Raw genomic sequence first — 18,158 nt, forward strand, 5'->3', positions numbered from 1 at the left:
GGTGCAGGTGCTATGGGGAGCAGAGTAACTACACTCTAACCTTTAGTTTCTACTATCTTAATATTACTCGATTTATAACTTGTATAAGCAATAAAGATACTACAAAATGATTAAGCTCAGCTCACAACAAATCCCAAAGTGAACAGCCAAAGCAAATACTGGCTGCAGGAAGAGGAGACAACCGAGTTCTTAGTCTGGGATGGAAAAAAATATAACTAGAATCAGGAAATCCTTCCCTACACCTAGAAATTCCACATATTAGAAAGAAATGATAGCTCCAGCTCCCTCTTCGCAAGGGTAACACCTGGAATACACTCACTTCTCTGAGACATCCATCAACAGGCACCATGAATCATCTTCCCAGTGTAACTGCAAAAGCCCGGCAGGCACTCTAAAGCTCATTTTTTATATTCTCAAAGTTAAACTTCATCTGCAAAGTCCCGGGAATTTTAAATAAAAATGTCCCAGTATTTTACAAAAGGAATCTGAGACGCTTCAGATCAAGCTGTTTCTGATCAGGAAGACCTTAAAAACTCTGCATTTCTTTAATTGCATTGGTAATTTCTTGACTTCAGCGAGTATTTCAGAATCACAGCATATTTCACTCTCCCAACTGAAGGTAACACCCCAAGTATTGATGTTTCCCCCTCTGCAACAGTAGTGCCAGGAGGAAATCTTCTTGTCAGCATTTTCAGTTATTTGTGGAAGAAAGGAAACACCCCTGAGGAAAAAAACAAAACCAAAACCCAACAACAAACAATTCCACAAGTATTCTTTACCTGATAAATCACATTTAAAACGATAGCACAAGTGGTAATAGAAAGAAATGGCATCTCAACAGGATCAAGCCTGATGCTAAAAATAAACCCCAGACATGCAGGAATTAAGATTTAAGGCAACACAGACTATCATTCTACACTCCTCCAAGGATGAAAAGCCACCTAAAACTGTAATTCTTCAGCCAATCTGGTATGTCCAGTCAGGATGTGCCCAAAAAGGCCACACCAGAGACTAATGCCTGCCTTAACACTCGCTGCCACGTGCCTCAAGCTATGCCCTTAGTTCATCCCAATATATTACCAAAACACATGCAGCAAAGGCTGTGGAAGAGAGGAAGACAAATGGGAGATACTTAGGGCAGGGACATCTCTAACTGGTTACCAGCTTCCCAGGAATGAAATGGCTTCTTTTGTGTGACAGTCAATGTATTTCGCACTTAGGTAATTCCAGGGACTACTCTGCACAGGTTCACAAGGGGGGAACAGTCACAGCCTTTCTACATATAACAACATAGTTCTATTATAGTATATTCTTACATACCTCAATAACTGTCTATCACTAAGTAATGAACAAAAGTCAGTATCCAGTGCAGCACAAAGTCCTGCATGAACAATTAAACCCATGGGACTGACAAGGCAAGCCTTAACAGGGTAGTACAGTACTCCAACATACTAATCTTCTTCTCAATATCCAAGAGCCTCAACCAGAAGTCTCTTAAAATCCATTTTAGTCACACAGAGTGAACTTGAAGAGGTGTTATTACAACAAGTAACACAACAAGTGCCATCATCTACTGCAGGCATCCAGTGCAGCCATGCTCTTTTCAGTAAGAGAGGATGCCTGCAGTTAGTCAGCACTGAGGAGTTCAAATGATCCAATGCAAAACCCAACTCAATTCAAGCAGGACAGCATGTGCACGTACATCATCACAGCTAGATCTCTGGGATCTCTCCGTTTAGGACTGCACCACAAGTGCAGTCCCACAGCTCCATCCTCTGAACTCCACCACTATGTACCAAACAGACCTTTCAGCATGCACAGAGGCACTGCCTGATGGCCAGAGATCTTCAGCGCCCCAAGGTCAACAGACACCATCACAAGGCTTTCAAGACAGCTTTGCTGCATCAACCAAGTCCTGAGAAATAAGCCAAGTACCAAAAGTACTCAGTGTACTCACTGGAGTTCGAGTCTAAGAGGTGACAAACAACTGCACCAGGAACTGAAGCGCACTTCCAGAACGTTATGATTCCAGAGTAAACACAAATCAGTAAGAGCTCTAATGACATAAAATTCACTTAGCCCTTTGGGAAGGAGAAGACTGCACTGGCTACTCTGCTGGCATACACATTTCTTCTTCCTCTTCAACAGGGTTGGCCTCACAATCAAACACCCTGAAAGTCCTGAACTGTCATTTCAGGGTGCAAGCCACTGCTAGGAAAGGCAGGTAAACAGGGCTTTCAGATGAAATACTTCCCAAAGCACTACTGCCCTCTGAGAAGAGAAGCAGTACTGAGCACAGGAATTAAAGCCAGCCCATCGAGCAAACAAGAAACTTCTGCCCATGTTTAAGAGCCAACACCACAACAAGTACACACCAGAAAAGCCTGGACCTCTGAAGGTCTAGCACCAGAAAAAGCAAGTTCCAGCAAACAAAGTTTTGCATCCATGTAAAAGGAGCACACTGGTGCCAGAGTGGTCCTGCTCATAGAATGGCAGGTGAAAGCAGCAGGGGAAATGAGTAAGTAGCCTGTCCTCTACAAATCCACACCTGGGGAGGTGTCAGCCCATCAACACTGATATTGCTAAGAGAAAACAGATCCCCAGCTCTTAACAATTTTGGTTCACAAACCCTGAAAGCACACACACAGATAACCAGCCAAGCAAACACAGACTTTCTGAACCAGGTTTCAAAAGCTTGGCATGCAAAAGAAAGCTTTCAGAATGGGAGAGTTAATAACTAAAATGCGAGATCAAGGAGTTACAATTCACTGAGCGTAAGACAGGTAATTTAAGTTCAAGTGTTTTCAAAAAGCAAACAACACAGCTTAGTTTTGGACATGCAGCATATCCAACATTCAAGTTTAAGCCAAGGAATACACAGAAAGTACAGCAGGTGCTGAATCTACCAAAGTTTTCCCATCTAAGAGCTGTATGCCCATACTTTGAGATACTGTTGTTACCTAAACATGTCAGAAGGATGATCGTCACGGACACAAGTTATTAGGCTTACTCAAACACAATCTATACTGAACTGCATCTTAATAAGCCTGCAGCACAGACAGGCCAAGAAAACTCATTTTTGTAGGCATGACAATTTCTTTTGCTGTACAAACAAAGCTCAAGAATACAAAGATACATGCAGATTCAGACTGAAGCCCTACCTAAGGCTGGTTATGCAGGAAGGCCAACATAACATGCAAGCATGAGTTAATGCTGTACTTCACATTCTTTCCAAAAGAGCTGCTTACTTATTTTCACAATTCCAATCCCCTTGTACCTGGAAAGGGGATAAATACTCTGCATGCAATTAAGATGCTTTGGAACAAGCACACTATGTCTAAGGCAGTGCTCCATCCTTATGGAATGTCCACATGGTTTTCAACACAGATTTCTGTACACTTAACCCACCAGCAGGTTCCAGAGCCTGAAGTACAATCAAGTCCAACCCATGTAGGCTCTTTAAAAACAAATTCCTGTATTTAAGAAGCCTTTGAATCCAGCAATTTTCACTGTATGCTTCATTCCCTGTGCATTATTCAATGCTAGCTTTTGAGCTAACTTCCTACAACAATCATTTAGAAGGCTCAAAGCTAGCTCAAGTAGCTTTTAGGCCCTTTTCCCCTTCCTACTCTTCCTCACAACTGGAGTCTGCAAGACAGGCTCCAGAGAAGACGTCTCAGTGTGGAGTATGTTTCCCTACCCAATTCTTTATTCTAACTCTAACAACCCTCAAATGAGCAAGGGCCATAACAATTTCAAGCCAACTTCAAAGCCTCTAAGTTCACACCAGCAATAGTGAAGGAAGCAGCGAGGAACTACCCTGGGTGTTCTGTACTGCAAAGGATTTCTCTCTCCGTAACGTCTGCTCTGCAATCTGCGTATAGCACAGAACTTGGGGTGAATTCACAAGTACCAAAGTCAAGTCCCACTGGATTTATGAGTAGCCCTGTTTCCCAAACAGACACAGCACCAGTACACTTCTTTTTAAGGACTAGCACAACACATCACCATCTAGCGCCCATTACAACCACTGGTATATAAACGTTTATCAATTAACTACTTTCCTACAAACCAATGACCAGGACTCTAAATATGGTACCAATACAAAATGTTTAAGATATTAAAGACTTAGAGTTAATATAATATGAATGGTTTTAAAAAAATACCAGTTTTTTAATCTGTCACGGGCTTCCAACTGGGCTCCCACCTCAAAGTTGATCCCTCTTCTATTCGGAGGATGTTTTGTCATTTTGTAATATCAACACTGCTGATTTTATTCCCCTGAAAAATGCAATTAAATATCAATCACTAATCAAGACATACACAAAATAAGCTTAAGCACCATAATCCCCCAAAAGCTAGATGTTACGGGACCTCTGTATTTGCGATTTGCAGGAAGTAATGGGGACGATTATCTCCAACCAGCGTTCCCAAGTGACAGTGTGCAGAACCATGCCAAAAACGCGTTCCAAATGGGAGCTACTGGACCATGAAACATTGAAGCTCAACCTCTGTCCATCGGTCCAAGTTCCAGGTCAGTTGAGAACTCTGCAACCCAACGTTTATTCCCAGCTGAGATGGAAGTTTCATAATATCCTCTCCCCCCTCCCAGTGTGGATGAAAACAAGGAATCCTGTAAACAGGAAGCGGGCAAAACCAAACACAATAAGAAGCTTTCACAGCTACCATGATAGTGAAACACTCCAGCACACTATGTCGCCTCATCACTACAAATGCAATAAGAGTTCAAAGATGCCAGAAACACGTAGTTTGACCAGTTTTAGAAGGCTGTCTACGCTGCCTGCGTTGTTTGCATTGCTTTCTTCCCCCTTCTCCATTTTAACCAGAAAATACTCTTCATTGAGACATGTTTTCAACAGATGATACAGAAGGTTTAAGAAATCTTGCCAAAGCAGTTTCTCTCAAGGTACACGTACTGGAAAGCTTGATGAGGAGCTATTTTCCCCAAGTTTTTGTCAGTCATTTCCCGCAGCTGTAAGATACAAAACCCATTCCTGTAGTCTTCAAGCTCACAAGGTCCAAAAATATGAATTGCTTTATCCTGTACTGTCCTCCTTACAATAAGATTGTGTCTTGATGATTCAGTTAAAGACATATAAAATGGACACAAGTTTAATTAAAAACCTTTCTAGTCTTACACTAGAAGAACAGAGACATGCACTGGCAACAGAAATAAGCAGCAGCAATTTGTTTACACAATGCATAAGCAGCAACGATACCAACTGAGCTGCATCTCCAAAAGGACTGATATTATTTTATGAAGAACTACTCTCAAGTTCAAATGTGGTTCAGAAAAGAAGAGATCTTTAGGAAAGTCATAAAGCTCCTCTCACAAGATAAAGCTACTCCATCAACACACCCTACACCAGGCCACTTGCCAAGTCTGGCCACGGAGGCACCCTGACAGCAGTACCCAGCAAGCCCTGCACAGCAGGCTTTTTGTTTCGCAGCTGAATTCAGGAACAGCTTCCTCAGGCAGATACACACTCGGTAGAACATTACAAGAGAAATTACTCAATCAAGTACCTCAACAAGTTAACCCAAAACACACAGCTGTAGAGGAAGACTGAAATGATGTATGACATGAGCTTCACAGGGAGCCATCACACAGCTCTTCACAAACAAGGCAAAGAGGCACCACTAAATCCCATCCGCATTTCACCAGCACCACCCTGACCATGCAGAGAACTTTGTTTCTTAGAAAGACAGCACTAACACAAGGACTTGCCTCCGCTTCAAGAGTTTCAGCCTCTGTCCTCCCCTGCAAGGACTACTTAAAAACCTTGAAGTACATCAAAATACATTATTAACAACCAACCCCAGACTAAAGACACAGTCATAACTACGACTTGGAAAGAAGAACACTTCACCCAAACATCTCTTCTAAGATCTTCTTCAGCAGAAAATGAATTTGTACTAACTCGGTAACCAAACTGAGACAGAGCAGGCTTTTCACTTCGGTAACCCTGGGAATCCATTATTCTCAAGTGCTCAAGACCACAATTAAAACAAGGAATAGATACCAGGTCTATCCCCAAAGCTGTATGGCTTTTCTCCAAAGCTTCTTATTCCACTATGAGGATTAGACCTGTTTCAGGTACAGGCAGTCCATGATTTAAACAAGTTACTATTTCCAACAGAAAATATTTCTACATCACTGGAAGTGCACACCTGTCATTTAAACGGGAGAGCCTCTTCTTCCCATCCCAAAAGTCACCTGGTAATTTAGTTTTTAAAGATTATTCAACTATTCAGATACGTAAAAGGTACCAATTAGGAAAGCACATTTCTATGAGGGCAATGCAAATGGGAATACAGTTACATTAGTATTGATCCCTTTAGGGATCATTATTTTCATCCTAGAACACACTTTCTGCTCTGCTAACAATGCAGGTTCTGTATACCTGCAGCCATTCTTATTCTCTCCTGTTTTAAGCTGTCAGTGCTGAGCCCCAAGTCTGGCACATCACTAGTGCTCAACAGGAGAGGCTTCCTCTGGAAACTGGAGGAGTCTTTCACGTTATCATACAGAGCAAAAAACCAAGCAGTTATGGAAAACTTTCACTAATAACAGCCTCTACTGTTTTCTCTCCGGAAACAGCAGATCCATTGCAGCCTTCTTCAAACATTACCTACCTTTGCAAACACCATTTTCCAAATCACTTGTAGGTATGGTTAAACACCTATGGGCATGAACTATCAAACCAAAACCCTCGCCTTCAAACTCGGTCCTCCTTCCAAACTTCATACTGTCTCAGTTCAATACTGCATAAGCAGCTCAGAAGAATGACAAATACACTCCCACAATTCAGACTCTTAACAACTTCATTCTTCAGTGTATTTGTGCAAAACTCACAATTCCCCCTCATCAGAGCACAACAAAGAGGAACTCCATGAAAAACAGAGCTTTTTGACTTGAGAAAGAAGCATGGTGAACTTTGACATAAATATAAGCTTTCAGTGTAAAGCAGTATTCAGTTTTATTCTGGATGGTGAGCTCACTGTCCAATGCCTCTCAGGGATTCTACATCACTGGTGATTCAGTAGGACTGCATGGTAGGACAGCGGGTTAATAACAAGCACTGGCAAAACCAGGGTACAGAAGCAACCAGCAAGAGACTGCCCTGTGCTCACTGGAAACGCAGCACAGGTTTAACTGCACTTTGACACTGAAGGCAGCCCCAAGATTTTATTTGCAGCTTCTATACAAGCAACAAGGCACAAGCTTGTTTTGCTACCTTCATATATAGCAGTACAAGCAGCTTCTATGCCGTAACAGGTTTACAGTCAATTCCACACCACCTAAACTGACTCTACTGTTCACTCCAGCAGCAGACACCGTTTCAACTGCTAGCACATCTATATGCCCACTCTGAAACGGCCAACGACTAAATCCAGTCACACTTTGCGCATCAGGTTTTATTGTTCTGCAATAGTTAGTTCTGATCGTTCACAATGTGCATGCATGACACCAAGCCTCACATCTTCATCAGTGGTAAAACAATGAAAGCCTCACCCAGGGCACCCCCTACAACATGCACGCCCCCATCAGGGATGGTCAATCCAGAGAAGTCCGTGGTCCCCACCACAATCGGAAGACCTTGCAAGTGGATGACCACAGCCATGCTGTGCTGAAGCCACACACCTGCAGATAAGAAAAGGTAATGGCTATATCAGACTACAAAACAGCATTTACAGACACCATTTACATTGTACAGTCCTAATGGCACCTGAGGAAGACTAAGTGCAAGTCTCACAAACATCTGAAGACCACTTTTAAAACTTGTGATCAGCTTCCCAAGTCAGTGCCAAAACCAACAGACCTCTATTGCCTGCAGAGAGTCAAAATCTGCCTACCAGGTTTTGCCTACAGCAGCACTGCAACCATGAAGTATGCCTCATATAAAGCCAGAAATAAACCCTCACCCTGTTAAAGCGCTAACTCAAAGGTTCTGTACCAGCTGTTCACCTGAAGATCCCTATGCTCCTGCCTCACGTGTTGTTTATGCATACTATTACATAGTAAGATGAATAAGTTTTAGGACACAACCCCAAGTTTCAGATGTCCTTAGCACTGGTACTTCACAACACAATGCCTCAGATTTTCAGTCAAGTTGGATTTGTTTTTAATGCCACAGGAGCAGAAATGGGAAAGATCTGAACTGGCCGTGAAGACACTACCAACAAATTCCAAGGAATACTGCATCACCTCCCTTCTTCTATGCAAAAGGCATTTCAAACAAGACACCGGACTACATGCAGTTCTTATCTGCACCGTGTACAAACCTCAATTAGATCTTAACCAGCACTCACCTCTTGCTTAGAAAGTTTCCCAGATTCAACCAACAACTACACAGGCAAATTCTTTTGACTGAGCAACACAGCAGTGAAATTGGATCCTGAACTGATACTGAAAATTTCCCTGAGAATAACACTGCACAGATAATTCCTCAACACTAAAACATTCCCTCAAACCACAAGAGGTATGAAGTATTTCATCTCCGACTCCTATTTCTCCTTTACAGTAGACTAACAAAACCAACACCAATAAAAAAAAAAATCTACATTTACTCCCTCCTTCAGGCAAGACTAAAGTACTCTATGACAAAGTAAAAAGGGGTCAGCACATGTAAGTTACCCTCCCCAAAGCAAGATCCTCACACCCTGCCTAAGATCACACGACAGTGAGAATGTCATTTCTATCCTCCCAACAATAACTGTGCTGTCAGTTCAAACTGGTGGCGAGAGTGGCCCAGACCAGCGTGGCAGCCGAAATTATGAACATGGGCAATTGAGCAGAAAAACTATTTTTCTATATTAAAACCTATTTGAATTACCAAGTGCAATTAAAGAAATACTCATTGCTGAAAAGAACTCTTTTCAATCACGCGATCATCTCTCATTTAGCTGTTCTGGTTTCTCCTCTTTCTTCATGTCACACTAAAAGACAAACACTCCTGAGCACTGAAGAACCAAAAGATTTGGGAAAAGGGTTTAAGTCACAGGAAATAAAGCAGGTTTTTTCCTAAATAAAAGCACATTCAAAAAAGTCTACTTGAACAAAACTGACATTTTTTCCACCAACTGAAAATGTGCAGTCTTTGTTTCAAGAATGTAAGGATTTAATTTAGAGAAATGCTATCCACAGTGGCTCTACAAGAATTAAGAAAAATCTGAACTTTAAAGTAAAACTTAAAAAGCTTAAAGAAAAGCTGTAATTAACAAGAACAAGGATCCATGCTTATACTCACCAAGAAGAAACTCGGTCCTTATCTGGCTGCAAGCATTCCAAACACTGTTGTACGACTATAGGGAAGGAAAAACATAAGTCATGTGAATTCCAAAACTTTAAGTAGAGTTCAAAGAAGTATCTTCTGTACACAAACGATACCCCAATCATACAATAACACCTCTGGAACACCCATTTAATCTGAAGATATTTCAGTACCCAAGGTCAGCAGGCTGCTGTGAGCCAAATTAGAAACTTCAAGAGATCCTTAAAGACGCTGCATCCACACACCCACATCAAATTTCTCCAACACTTATGCTTCGCCAAACAGAGGCCAGTAGTACCTTTACCATCACTCCTACTTTGATGCAGCAGGTATTTCAGAATCACCCCATTAACTAAGCTAGTGGGCAGTGTAACTACCTCATATATGCAAGTAACTCCAAATTCAAGGTACTGCCTGCAAATACCTAAAGAACAGCTCACTGACATGTTAAGTGCACCTTATGCTGCACTTCAAGGAAATAACAGCCAGTTTTATTTGGTGATTCTAGTTGAAATGCCAGGCTAAAGATGCAGCACAGATGACCATCATGAGCTCATCGTCTCCACCCCTTTATCTCTTTTGCCTTTTTAATTCCTTTCCCTTCCTCTGCTACAATTGCAGAAATACTTACCTGCTCTCCCCACTTCTCTATTTAACCACCACAAGGCAGGTAACACTTTCAAGTAAATTTTCTGAAACCTTCAAAGATAGCTAAATGCAATCAATCTGCCCCAAATCTAACACCTTCTTTTCCTTTCAGTTTTATGAGAGCTACTACTGAGAAACCCAGACAAATACCACTGCAATTATACTCCCATCTTCCAAACAATCTTTAACTCTGAGGACAGCAGCTAAAAAAAGAGAAAGCCTCCATTCTGAAATACCAAGTATGAGAAGCAGCCTACAAACAAAACTGAAACTGCCAAATCCGAGTGGAAGGGTCAGAACACCAGAGTGTTCTAGATTTGGAAGTACATCAAAATGCTTTTGCCAAACGACTACAGCAGGCTGGGATTCATACCACTGATTCACTTCTGATGTAACACACAATTCCTGCTCATACCAGTGGCTTTCTGATGCAATACCATGATGGTTAATGAAGTTTAACAAGTCATCCTCCAGTACTTACAGGTTATTTATAAAACACAAAACAACAAACCTATACCTGAGGTGAGATACAAGCCTTCAACAAGATTAAATCACAGGGATACTCTGATTCCACAAGCCTGGGTTTTCAAGGCATACCACAGTAAGACTGATTCTTTCTGAATATGTAGAAATAGCTTTTCCACTAGTCAGAGACACATTAAAAAAAACCCTTCTTGCATTCAGAAATAATTCCAACACCACAAAAAAGCAGCATAACAAATGGGGGAGAATCACATTAAACACTTATCTCGCTGAAAAAGCTTCTAGCAACTCTAAGCATCTCTGGTTTTAGATCTTCTTAGTTAAGAAAGAATATATTTAGTGTGAAGGATATTTTAAGGTGCAAATTCATGTATCAGGCAGTAAGAACTCTCTCAAGGAAATTAAGAGTTCACCCGTTCAACAACTACAAAGACCTGCAGAGAGCTCAAGCAAGCTGCATTGTACCTTGTGGAAGCACAATCTCCAGGTCATGAGAGTTCACCTCATCAATCCATGCATGTCTAGCCACATGAGCAAACACGAGCCAAGATGACCAAACACAGCCCTCTCCTGTCAGTGAGGACATCCTCAGTTGGATAAACCACATTCATCATGTGGCAGAGGGATCTGCGTTCTGGTCATATGAGAAATAACAGTTTCTTCATCCACATTCATGTTAAGACATGCAGGGCTTCTCCAGACTGCACAAGTGGCAGAAACAAGCTACAGCCGTTTGTATTATTCCAAGAAGCCTAACACAGCCCACAGACTGGGCACACCAATGCAGTTCCTCCTGGTTTTCTACCTGAAGTGAAGCTGTATACAGCTACTTCATGGCTCTGAATGCACCAAGTGTAACTGTCCTCAGAAGGCACTTTTGCCCTGCTAAACAGGTAGCCAGAGGCTTAGAATGCCTTTATCAAATCAAAACGGAATCAGGAAAAGAGTGGACCGATTCTCTCTGCCATTCTACACTTGCTCAGAAGCAAAATCAACAAAAACAAGACGCTGCAGGTCTCCCTGGACACACTTACTTACAGTGAGACTGTATTCATTTGGCTTAAGCTGGTGTTGCAGCAGTCTAAGGCTGAACCTACTGCACACCCTGGTCCAGGTGCTAACTGTCAGAGAGTGGCCTCGCATGACAGATGAGGAAAGGAAGCACACATGAGCTCAAAACCTCACACATCAATCTCAGTATTTTGCAAAGAACCAGTTTCTTCTTAAAAGAACATACCCTTAAGAAATGGGTAGGGACCAAGAATTTGATTTGCCTGCTCATTGTCTGCTTGGCTACAACATTTAGATTACTGAGTCTAATACTGTTCTGCACCCAATGCCAGTGTTTCAAAGTCAGTACAAACATCAGTATTAAGTAGGTCTGAAGTACTGCCACCTACACCCCTACTGCAAGTAAGACCTTGGTGTTATAGAGAAATCCACATTTCAGATGGGTATTTAATACTTCAGGCTACATGTTGGTCAGTAAACTGAGCAATTTACTCCTCAGTTTTGACCAAATGTCCCGCCCCTGGCTTTGAGGTTGCTCTGGTTGTTCCAGCAGCACCCTATATACTTACAGCAGACTGCTGAACCTAAGGCTTTTCGTATCAGCTGGTATCAACATGTATTTTAGCTACGAGAGGAAAAGATTCTGACCAAAACCAGAAGGAGTCAATAGGAAAGCACAAAAATAATCTGATAACGGTACCTGCAGCAGTAACCGGAGTTGGGCTTCTGACTCATAGAAGAAATCTACCTGTAAAATCCATAAAAAGAAAGTTTGAGAAATATTTTTCATAGATGATTTATATCACCTGCAATACCGGCCACTGAACCCCCCCACAGGGCATCACTGCCAGCCAGTCAGTATATATAGTGTTCTGACACACGTGGCATTCTCGGTTTCATTACTCACTTCCCTCCTGACTGGACAGGGTCAGGTCTACCTTACTTGCTGATAAAGAAGACATTTTAATGTCAAATCAAGGGAAATCCTGCAAGTTACACTGCCATGAGCTTTGATTTGGTCTTCATTTAAGATAGCTCATTAAGCAGACAAATCATTTGTGTCTGTGCCACACTGGGAAGAATGAAACTCCCTTGTTTTATTACAAGAAGAAATAGGTGCACTTCAAGGCTGCTTGCTAAGGATGCTCAGTTCTACAACCGGAGCACTAGAGGTGTTCAAGACAGCTTCCTGACATGATCACCCTGTGGAACAAGAGGATGATCTCCATCTCCTTGGGAAGCAAGTGCCGAGTATAAGTAGAAGAAAGAGAAGTCCATTTTAAAACTAGGATTTTAACATCAGCAACAAGATCAGGAAAGCCCTTTGGTACTGACTTCACACTGAATAAACAAACCACACTAACTGATGTTAAAATGCAGGTAGCTGTGTTCTAAGAGCTAAAGGCACAGATGGAGACAGTTGTACCTCTTTTTAACCAGTTTCATAAACCCACCTGAAATGGAGTCCTTAAAACAGGCAGACTGCAGCTGGCTATTCTGAAACAAGGCTGGCTGAAAGTGCTCAAGCCCAGTAAAACCACACAAACGCATGGCAACAAACATCAAGCCTCAAAGAGTACTTATATTCCAACATGCGTTATTTTCTGCCACGCACATCTGCAGTCAGTCAGCACGGACACATTATACACCCGTATGTGCATGATCTTGCATTCACAAAATAAAGAGCCACCAGTTCCAAAAGGTTTTTTGGAACATACAGGTGATGCAGCTATTGGCATTTTGACAGCAAGGCCAGACCAAGAGCTATTTCTTACCTGAAACAAGTCTCTTCCTACAAGAAGCACGAGTCAAAATAAACCTGCAGGAAAGCAAGGAAAAGAAGTACAAAGATGATAAGGGATAAATTGAAACAAAAAAGAAAGAAGTAGACTTGTTCAGCTCCTGAATGAACTATTACAAAAGCACTGCATAAGACTTGTCAATATGATGCACCATTAAGCACAAAGTATACACAACTTTTTTTGTTTAACTAAACCACTGCACCCACACAATTAGGCAACCATCAAGAACACGCTCATGACAACCACTTGTGAGGCTGAACAATAAATCCGCCCCCCTACCTCACGCACACTCTTTAGCTCAGCTCCCAATACTTGCACAAGTGCTCACATCTGCGCAGGGCAGCGCCATATGGGCAGAAATGAGGAGACAAGTGACAGGACAGCTTTCCTACAGCAACAGCTCCCGTCAAGGTGTGATAAATCACAGCAACACACAGTACATAGCTCCTGGAGATGCAGTCATAAATAAAATATGTGGTTACAGAGAATTTATTACCCCTGACAATTAAACCAGGGATCGCACCCTCCTTCCCTGACCGAGGGGGAGAATTTAGGTCAATATCACTGCATAGGTTATCCAGGAATTACAAGAGCAAAAGAAAGTGCTTCAGAGAATTTACCCAATTAACGGTAAGAATTAATTACATGCTTCTTACGTTTCAGTCAAGGCAGCACTGTTATGAGCAATTACTATTCCAGCCTCATTCCAAGCTTGACCTTAATGAATTACTCTGGATTACAAAAGCAAGCAGATTTTACTCTCAGGCTGCTCAAGTCAAACTTTACTTCCATTCAGGAGACATCAGCAAACTGATCGGCAAGAATACACTGAGCTCTTCCACAGGCTGATTCAGGTCAGTAACAAGTGAATCACCTTCAATTCCAGAACTATGGAAAAAGTTACACCAAGATTAAATTATACCACAAGTGATTCTTGCTGCAAGTCTTCTCACGTGGCTTTCTTTGGAAACTGGTCCTGTGAAAGGATCCTTGCTCAATTAGAGAAGCATAAATGAACCCAAGTCCAAAGCATTTCTGTTAGCGATGCTCAATTACAAGCTTCTGTACAGACAGCTAACAAAAGGTTACTCTAAGCCATTAGCGCTGTTTTTAACAGTTGGGTTTATTCTCCTACAGCATAAACCACCAGTTTCTGTACACAGAAAGATGTTTATTTAATCCAGCCTGGACTCATCAACATTTAAATATCCTTTCTGATCTATTTTCAAGCATTTCAGGTAGAAGCAACAGCCTGGGATCATAGAAACACCTCCGATACCAGGAGGATTTTCAGTAAGTAAAACAGACACAATCATTTCCCAAAACTGAGAGTCTGCTTTGACTAACCAAGCCCTGCTATGACCACAGTCCGCACGTCCATGCAATAATGCACATCGACTGCAATAAGCCATAGCTGAACCTAGGCCTACCAGGAGAAAACATGGTGCCTCCCAACCACACGCTTTAACAGGTATAATATGAGGCAGCGCTTGGGTCAGGGCAAGGATCCACCGATATTTGTGCTCCACAAAGACATCCTGAAGGGACAAAACGCGGCGGCATGGAGACATTCTCCAGCCTTCCCGGGACACCGCAGCCTCCAACCGGCGGTACCGGCGCGGTGACACCCTGCGATGTGCCTGCCCCACGCGAGGTTCCTTCCCGCTCCATCGCCCGGGGCCAGGCGAGGAGCACCGGCCGGCGCCCGGCTGAATACCCCCGGGGCCGGCTCCGCGCCCAAGGCCCGAGGCGCCGACAACGGGACCGCAACTCCCGCCGCTCCCGGCCGCCGCCACAGCCCCCGCTCGGGCTCCGGCACCGCCGCAAGGTCACTTGACCGCCTCCGACGGCCGGGCCCTCGGCCCGCACATACTCACCTGCCCGCGCAGCCCCGCGGGGCTCGGGGCGCGGCCGGAGGGAAGGAGGAAGGGAGCAAAGGAGCGGACGGGGGCCGGCCCGGACCCCTCGGCCTCAGCGCGCCGGGCCGCGGCGAGGCGGAAGCGGCCCCGCTCGGCGCCCCAGGCCCGCAGCGCGGGAGGCGCCGCCCGGCCCGGCCCGGCCCTTTGTGCGCGGGGACGCGTGCCAGCCGCGCCGCGCCCGGCCTCCCTCCCCTCGCCTCGCCACTCCGCGGGCCCGCAGCGCTGGGCAGGGCAGGCGGCCCGGCCCGCCCGGGCGCCGCCGCGCTCTTACCGAGGGATCTGTACGGGAAAAAGGGTTAGAACGGAGCCGACCCGCCCCGGGCCCCGCTGCGCGCCGAGCCCAGCGCCACCGACCGCGCAGCGACACAAAATGGCCGCCCCGATGCGGCGCCGCCAGCGGAGGGGCGGGGCGCGGGGTTCCGCCTCCTCTCGCGGCCCGAGGGGCGCGCTCGCCCCGCGCTGTGGGGCCGGGCTCTGGGGGGGCCGCGGCGGGGCGGGAGCCGCCCGTTACCCCGCGCAGCGGCACTGCCCGCAGGGCCCGCCCAGCCTCCGGCTGCCGGCCATGAGAGGCCCCGCGCCCCTCCCGCCGGGCCGCAGCGGGGCTCCGGGGAGAGCGGCCGCGGGTGCTCGTTCCGACGAGCGGAACCGTGCGGATCCAAATCGAATCCTGGGGGTTCTTCTTTCAGTCTCATGCTAGGTTAACGCCAAAGCCAAACGGACACAGGGGAGCACAAATGTTTGCAGGCTGAAGTTCACAGAATGGCAGAACCAACCGGGTTGGGAAAGACCTTTAAGATAATCAAGTGCAGCCGTTCGCCAGCGCTGCCGAGGCCACCACTAACCCATGTCACTAAGCGCCTTGTCTGCGCGGTGTGTGAGCACTTCCAGTCGCGGTGACTCCAGCCCTGCCCTGGGCAGCCTGTTCCAGTGGCTCAGACCAGCCCCAGCTCGGTGTGAGCAGTGCCATGAACTCACCTGGCTCACTGCTGGGGAGCGGCAGGGGCAGGATGCTGCGCTGGACAGGCGAGCTGGAGCCGAGCTGGCAGTGGGACCGGCAGGGCACTGTGCCACGGGAGCAGAGCAGGACCGCTGACAGTGACCCGATGAGCATGCATGGCCCCACAGCGGGCTGCAGTCAAGGCGCACGGGCTGGTGTGAGGGTGGGGGATCAGGGCAGAGGAAGCTCCCCATGAGGCATCCTCAGTTCTCTCCCTTCAAGGCCAGTTCTACAGCTGTGCTATCAGAGCTGTCCTTGGACACAGGCAGCGGTGCTAACGGCATTGCCTTTGCTGCCGGAGAGCTGAGCTTGTTGGCCAGCTCCCTGTACCTCAACACAGAACACCGGGCACATGTGAAGGGCAGCGCCCTGGCCTTTTGCTTGCACTTGTCCACTGGAGGAGCTCTGCTCAGGAAGCACCTCTGGCACTGCCCACAAGAGGAAGCGAAGCAGCTCCAGCCTGACCAGCCACCCAAGGGACCGGCACGGCCAGCGGGAAGGGGTGTCCCTGCGCCGGTGGAGCTCACCTCCTAGCACAGGGACCTGTGCGGGAGCCCTCGCAGCCCACGCGGGGTCACTGCTGCTCTGCTGCCGAGAGGCGGCGAGATGTGCACATCGTCCGCCCTGGTGGGGCTCGGGTGAAGGCCGGTATGGGTCAGGGGCTTGCAGGCTCAGCCCCGCCACGGTGTTGTCTCTGCCAGCTCTCCCCACCGTGCCTCATCCTGCTCCTACCTGCTCCTGCTGGAGGTCCCCACAGGCCTGGTCCCAAGGTGCACACAAGGGTGGGAGATGAGGGACTCACCATGACATCGTACCTTCATCACACCACAGCTCCACATCCACACAGCTCCTGCCTCAGGACAGCTTCTCCCCTCTTCTTCGTTGACCAAAGCCTCCAGAGGGGCTGGGAGCTGCCTGCAGATCTCCAGGGAAGGATGTCCTTGGAGCAGCGTCGGGGAGATGTGCAAACAAGTAGCACACTGCACCAGTGCACCCCCAGCTGATCCCCTCACCTCCTCCTTCTCTTTCAGGCTGCTTGCAGGCAGCAGGGACCCACTCTGAAAGGCCCCTCTTGTCCTTGGGGGGATGGGGTCTGGCTGTCTTATCCGGCCCCAAGAGCAGGGATAGCACTCATCACAGGACACCCCAGCACAGTATTTGGGCACTATTTGCAGTTGCAGCACCAGCAGGTACCAAGGCCAGGTGACATCAGGGAAGCTGGTACATTGTGGCTGAAACAATCCCCCAGCTCCTCCTGCACTCTCCATATCCCCCCATGACCCACCCTGTCTCCCCGTTGCCTGTGGTCTGAATGAAGCTCCAGACCTGGCACAGATGGGATGGAGTGGAGATGAGCTGGTAGAAGTCATTCGGTCTCCTCTGGGAGAAGCAGGAGCTTGTCAGACCAGCCTTGGGCTTCTAAATACCTTCATGCATTTGGGTCCTGCATCCTACCAGCACCGAGCCCCGACAGCTGAGGTCGCACTGCCCTCAGTGCTCACACAATCTCCCTTTACGGCACCAGCAAACACCGAGCACTTCAGGCAATGTGGGATGGCTTTGATGGTGGAGACTGCATCTCCCCTGGGAAACACAGGTTCAAACCTTCATGGCCTGGGCAGAATCTTCAGCTGATGCCTCCTGCTTTGGAAGGAAAAGTCCTGCTCATGAACGACTCGATTCATCCCAAGTACTCAACTCCAGCAGGGTCCACTCATGCTCCAACTCACCCTGAACGCCTGGGCTTCCCCCGTCCCCTCTTCATGCCCGAGAGGGCTCCCAGCTGCCTGCACCCACACCCAGCTCTCCCCACCATTAACCGTGGCTGACAAACACAGCAGGACAACAGGAGCTCCGAAAGCAGCAGCGCTCAGCAGCTACATCAGCCTTCTCTATCTTATCAGGGTGGCTGTCCCGCAGACAGTCTGTGGGTGTGCTGGAGCCGAGCGCTGCTCTGCAGAGCCCCAGCTCAGTGCCACCTCCACCAGCCGGTTCTGCCGAT

At 46.5% G+C, this 18,158-nt stretch overlaps 1 protein-coding gene across 4 annotated transcripts in view; it reads right to left on the bottom strand.

Annotated features, from left to right (window-relative positions):
• Window positions 1-15,562, bottom strand: part of PHF20 (PHD finger protein 20) — a 50,982-nt gene extending 35,420 nt beyond the window's left edge. For 2 of the 4 annotated variants that reach the window (XM_062642075.1, XM_062642073.1), the window contains exons 1-5: window positions 15,431-15,562; window positions 13,214-13,257; window positions 12,139-12,186; window positions 9,273-9,327; window positions 4,167-4,281 (exon numbers count right to left, since the gene is read on the bottom strand). In XM_062642075.1, coding sequence (XP_062498059.1) covers window positions 4,167-4,249 — 83 coding nt within the window. In that variant the 5' untranslated portion in view covers window positions 4,250-4,281; window positions 9,273-9,327; window positions 12,139-12,186; window positions 13,214-13,257; window positions 15,431-15,562. Of the gene's footprint in view, window positions 1-319; window positions 352-4,166; window positions 4,282-9,272; window positions 9,328-12,138; window positions 12,187-13,213; window positions 13,258-15,430 lie in introns of those variants that run through there. The other 2 variants (XM_062642076.1, XM_062642074.1) reach the window with 2 other exon arrangements.
• Between the last annotated feature and the right edge of the window lie 2,596 nt (window positions 15,563-18,158).

The sequence above is a fragment of the Pezoporus occidentalis genome, unplaced genomic scaffold, assembly GCF_034315485.1.
Source record: "Pezoporus occidentalis ecotype Australia unplaced genomic scaffold, CSIRO_AGI_Poc_V1 ctg70, whole genome shotgun sequence".
Lineage (NCBI taxonomy): Eukaryota > Metazoa > Chordata > Aves > Psittaciformes > Psittacidae > Pezoporus > Pezoporus occidentalis.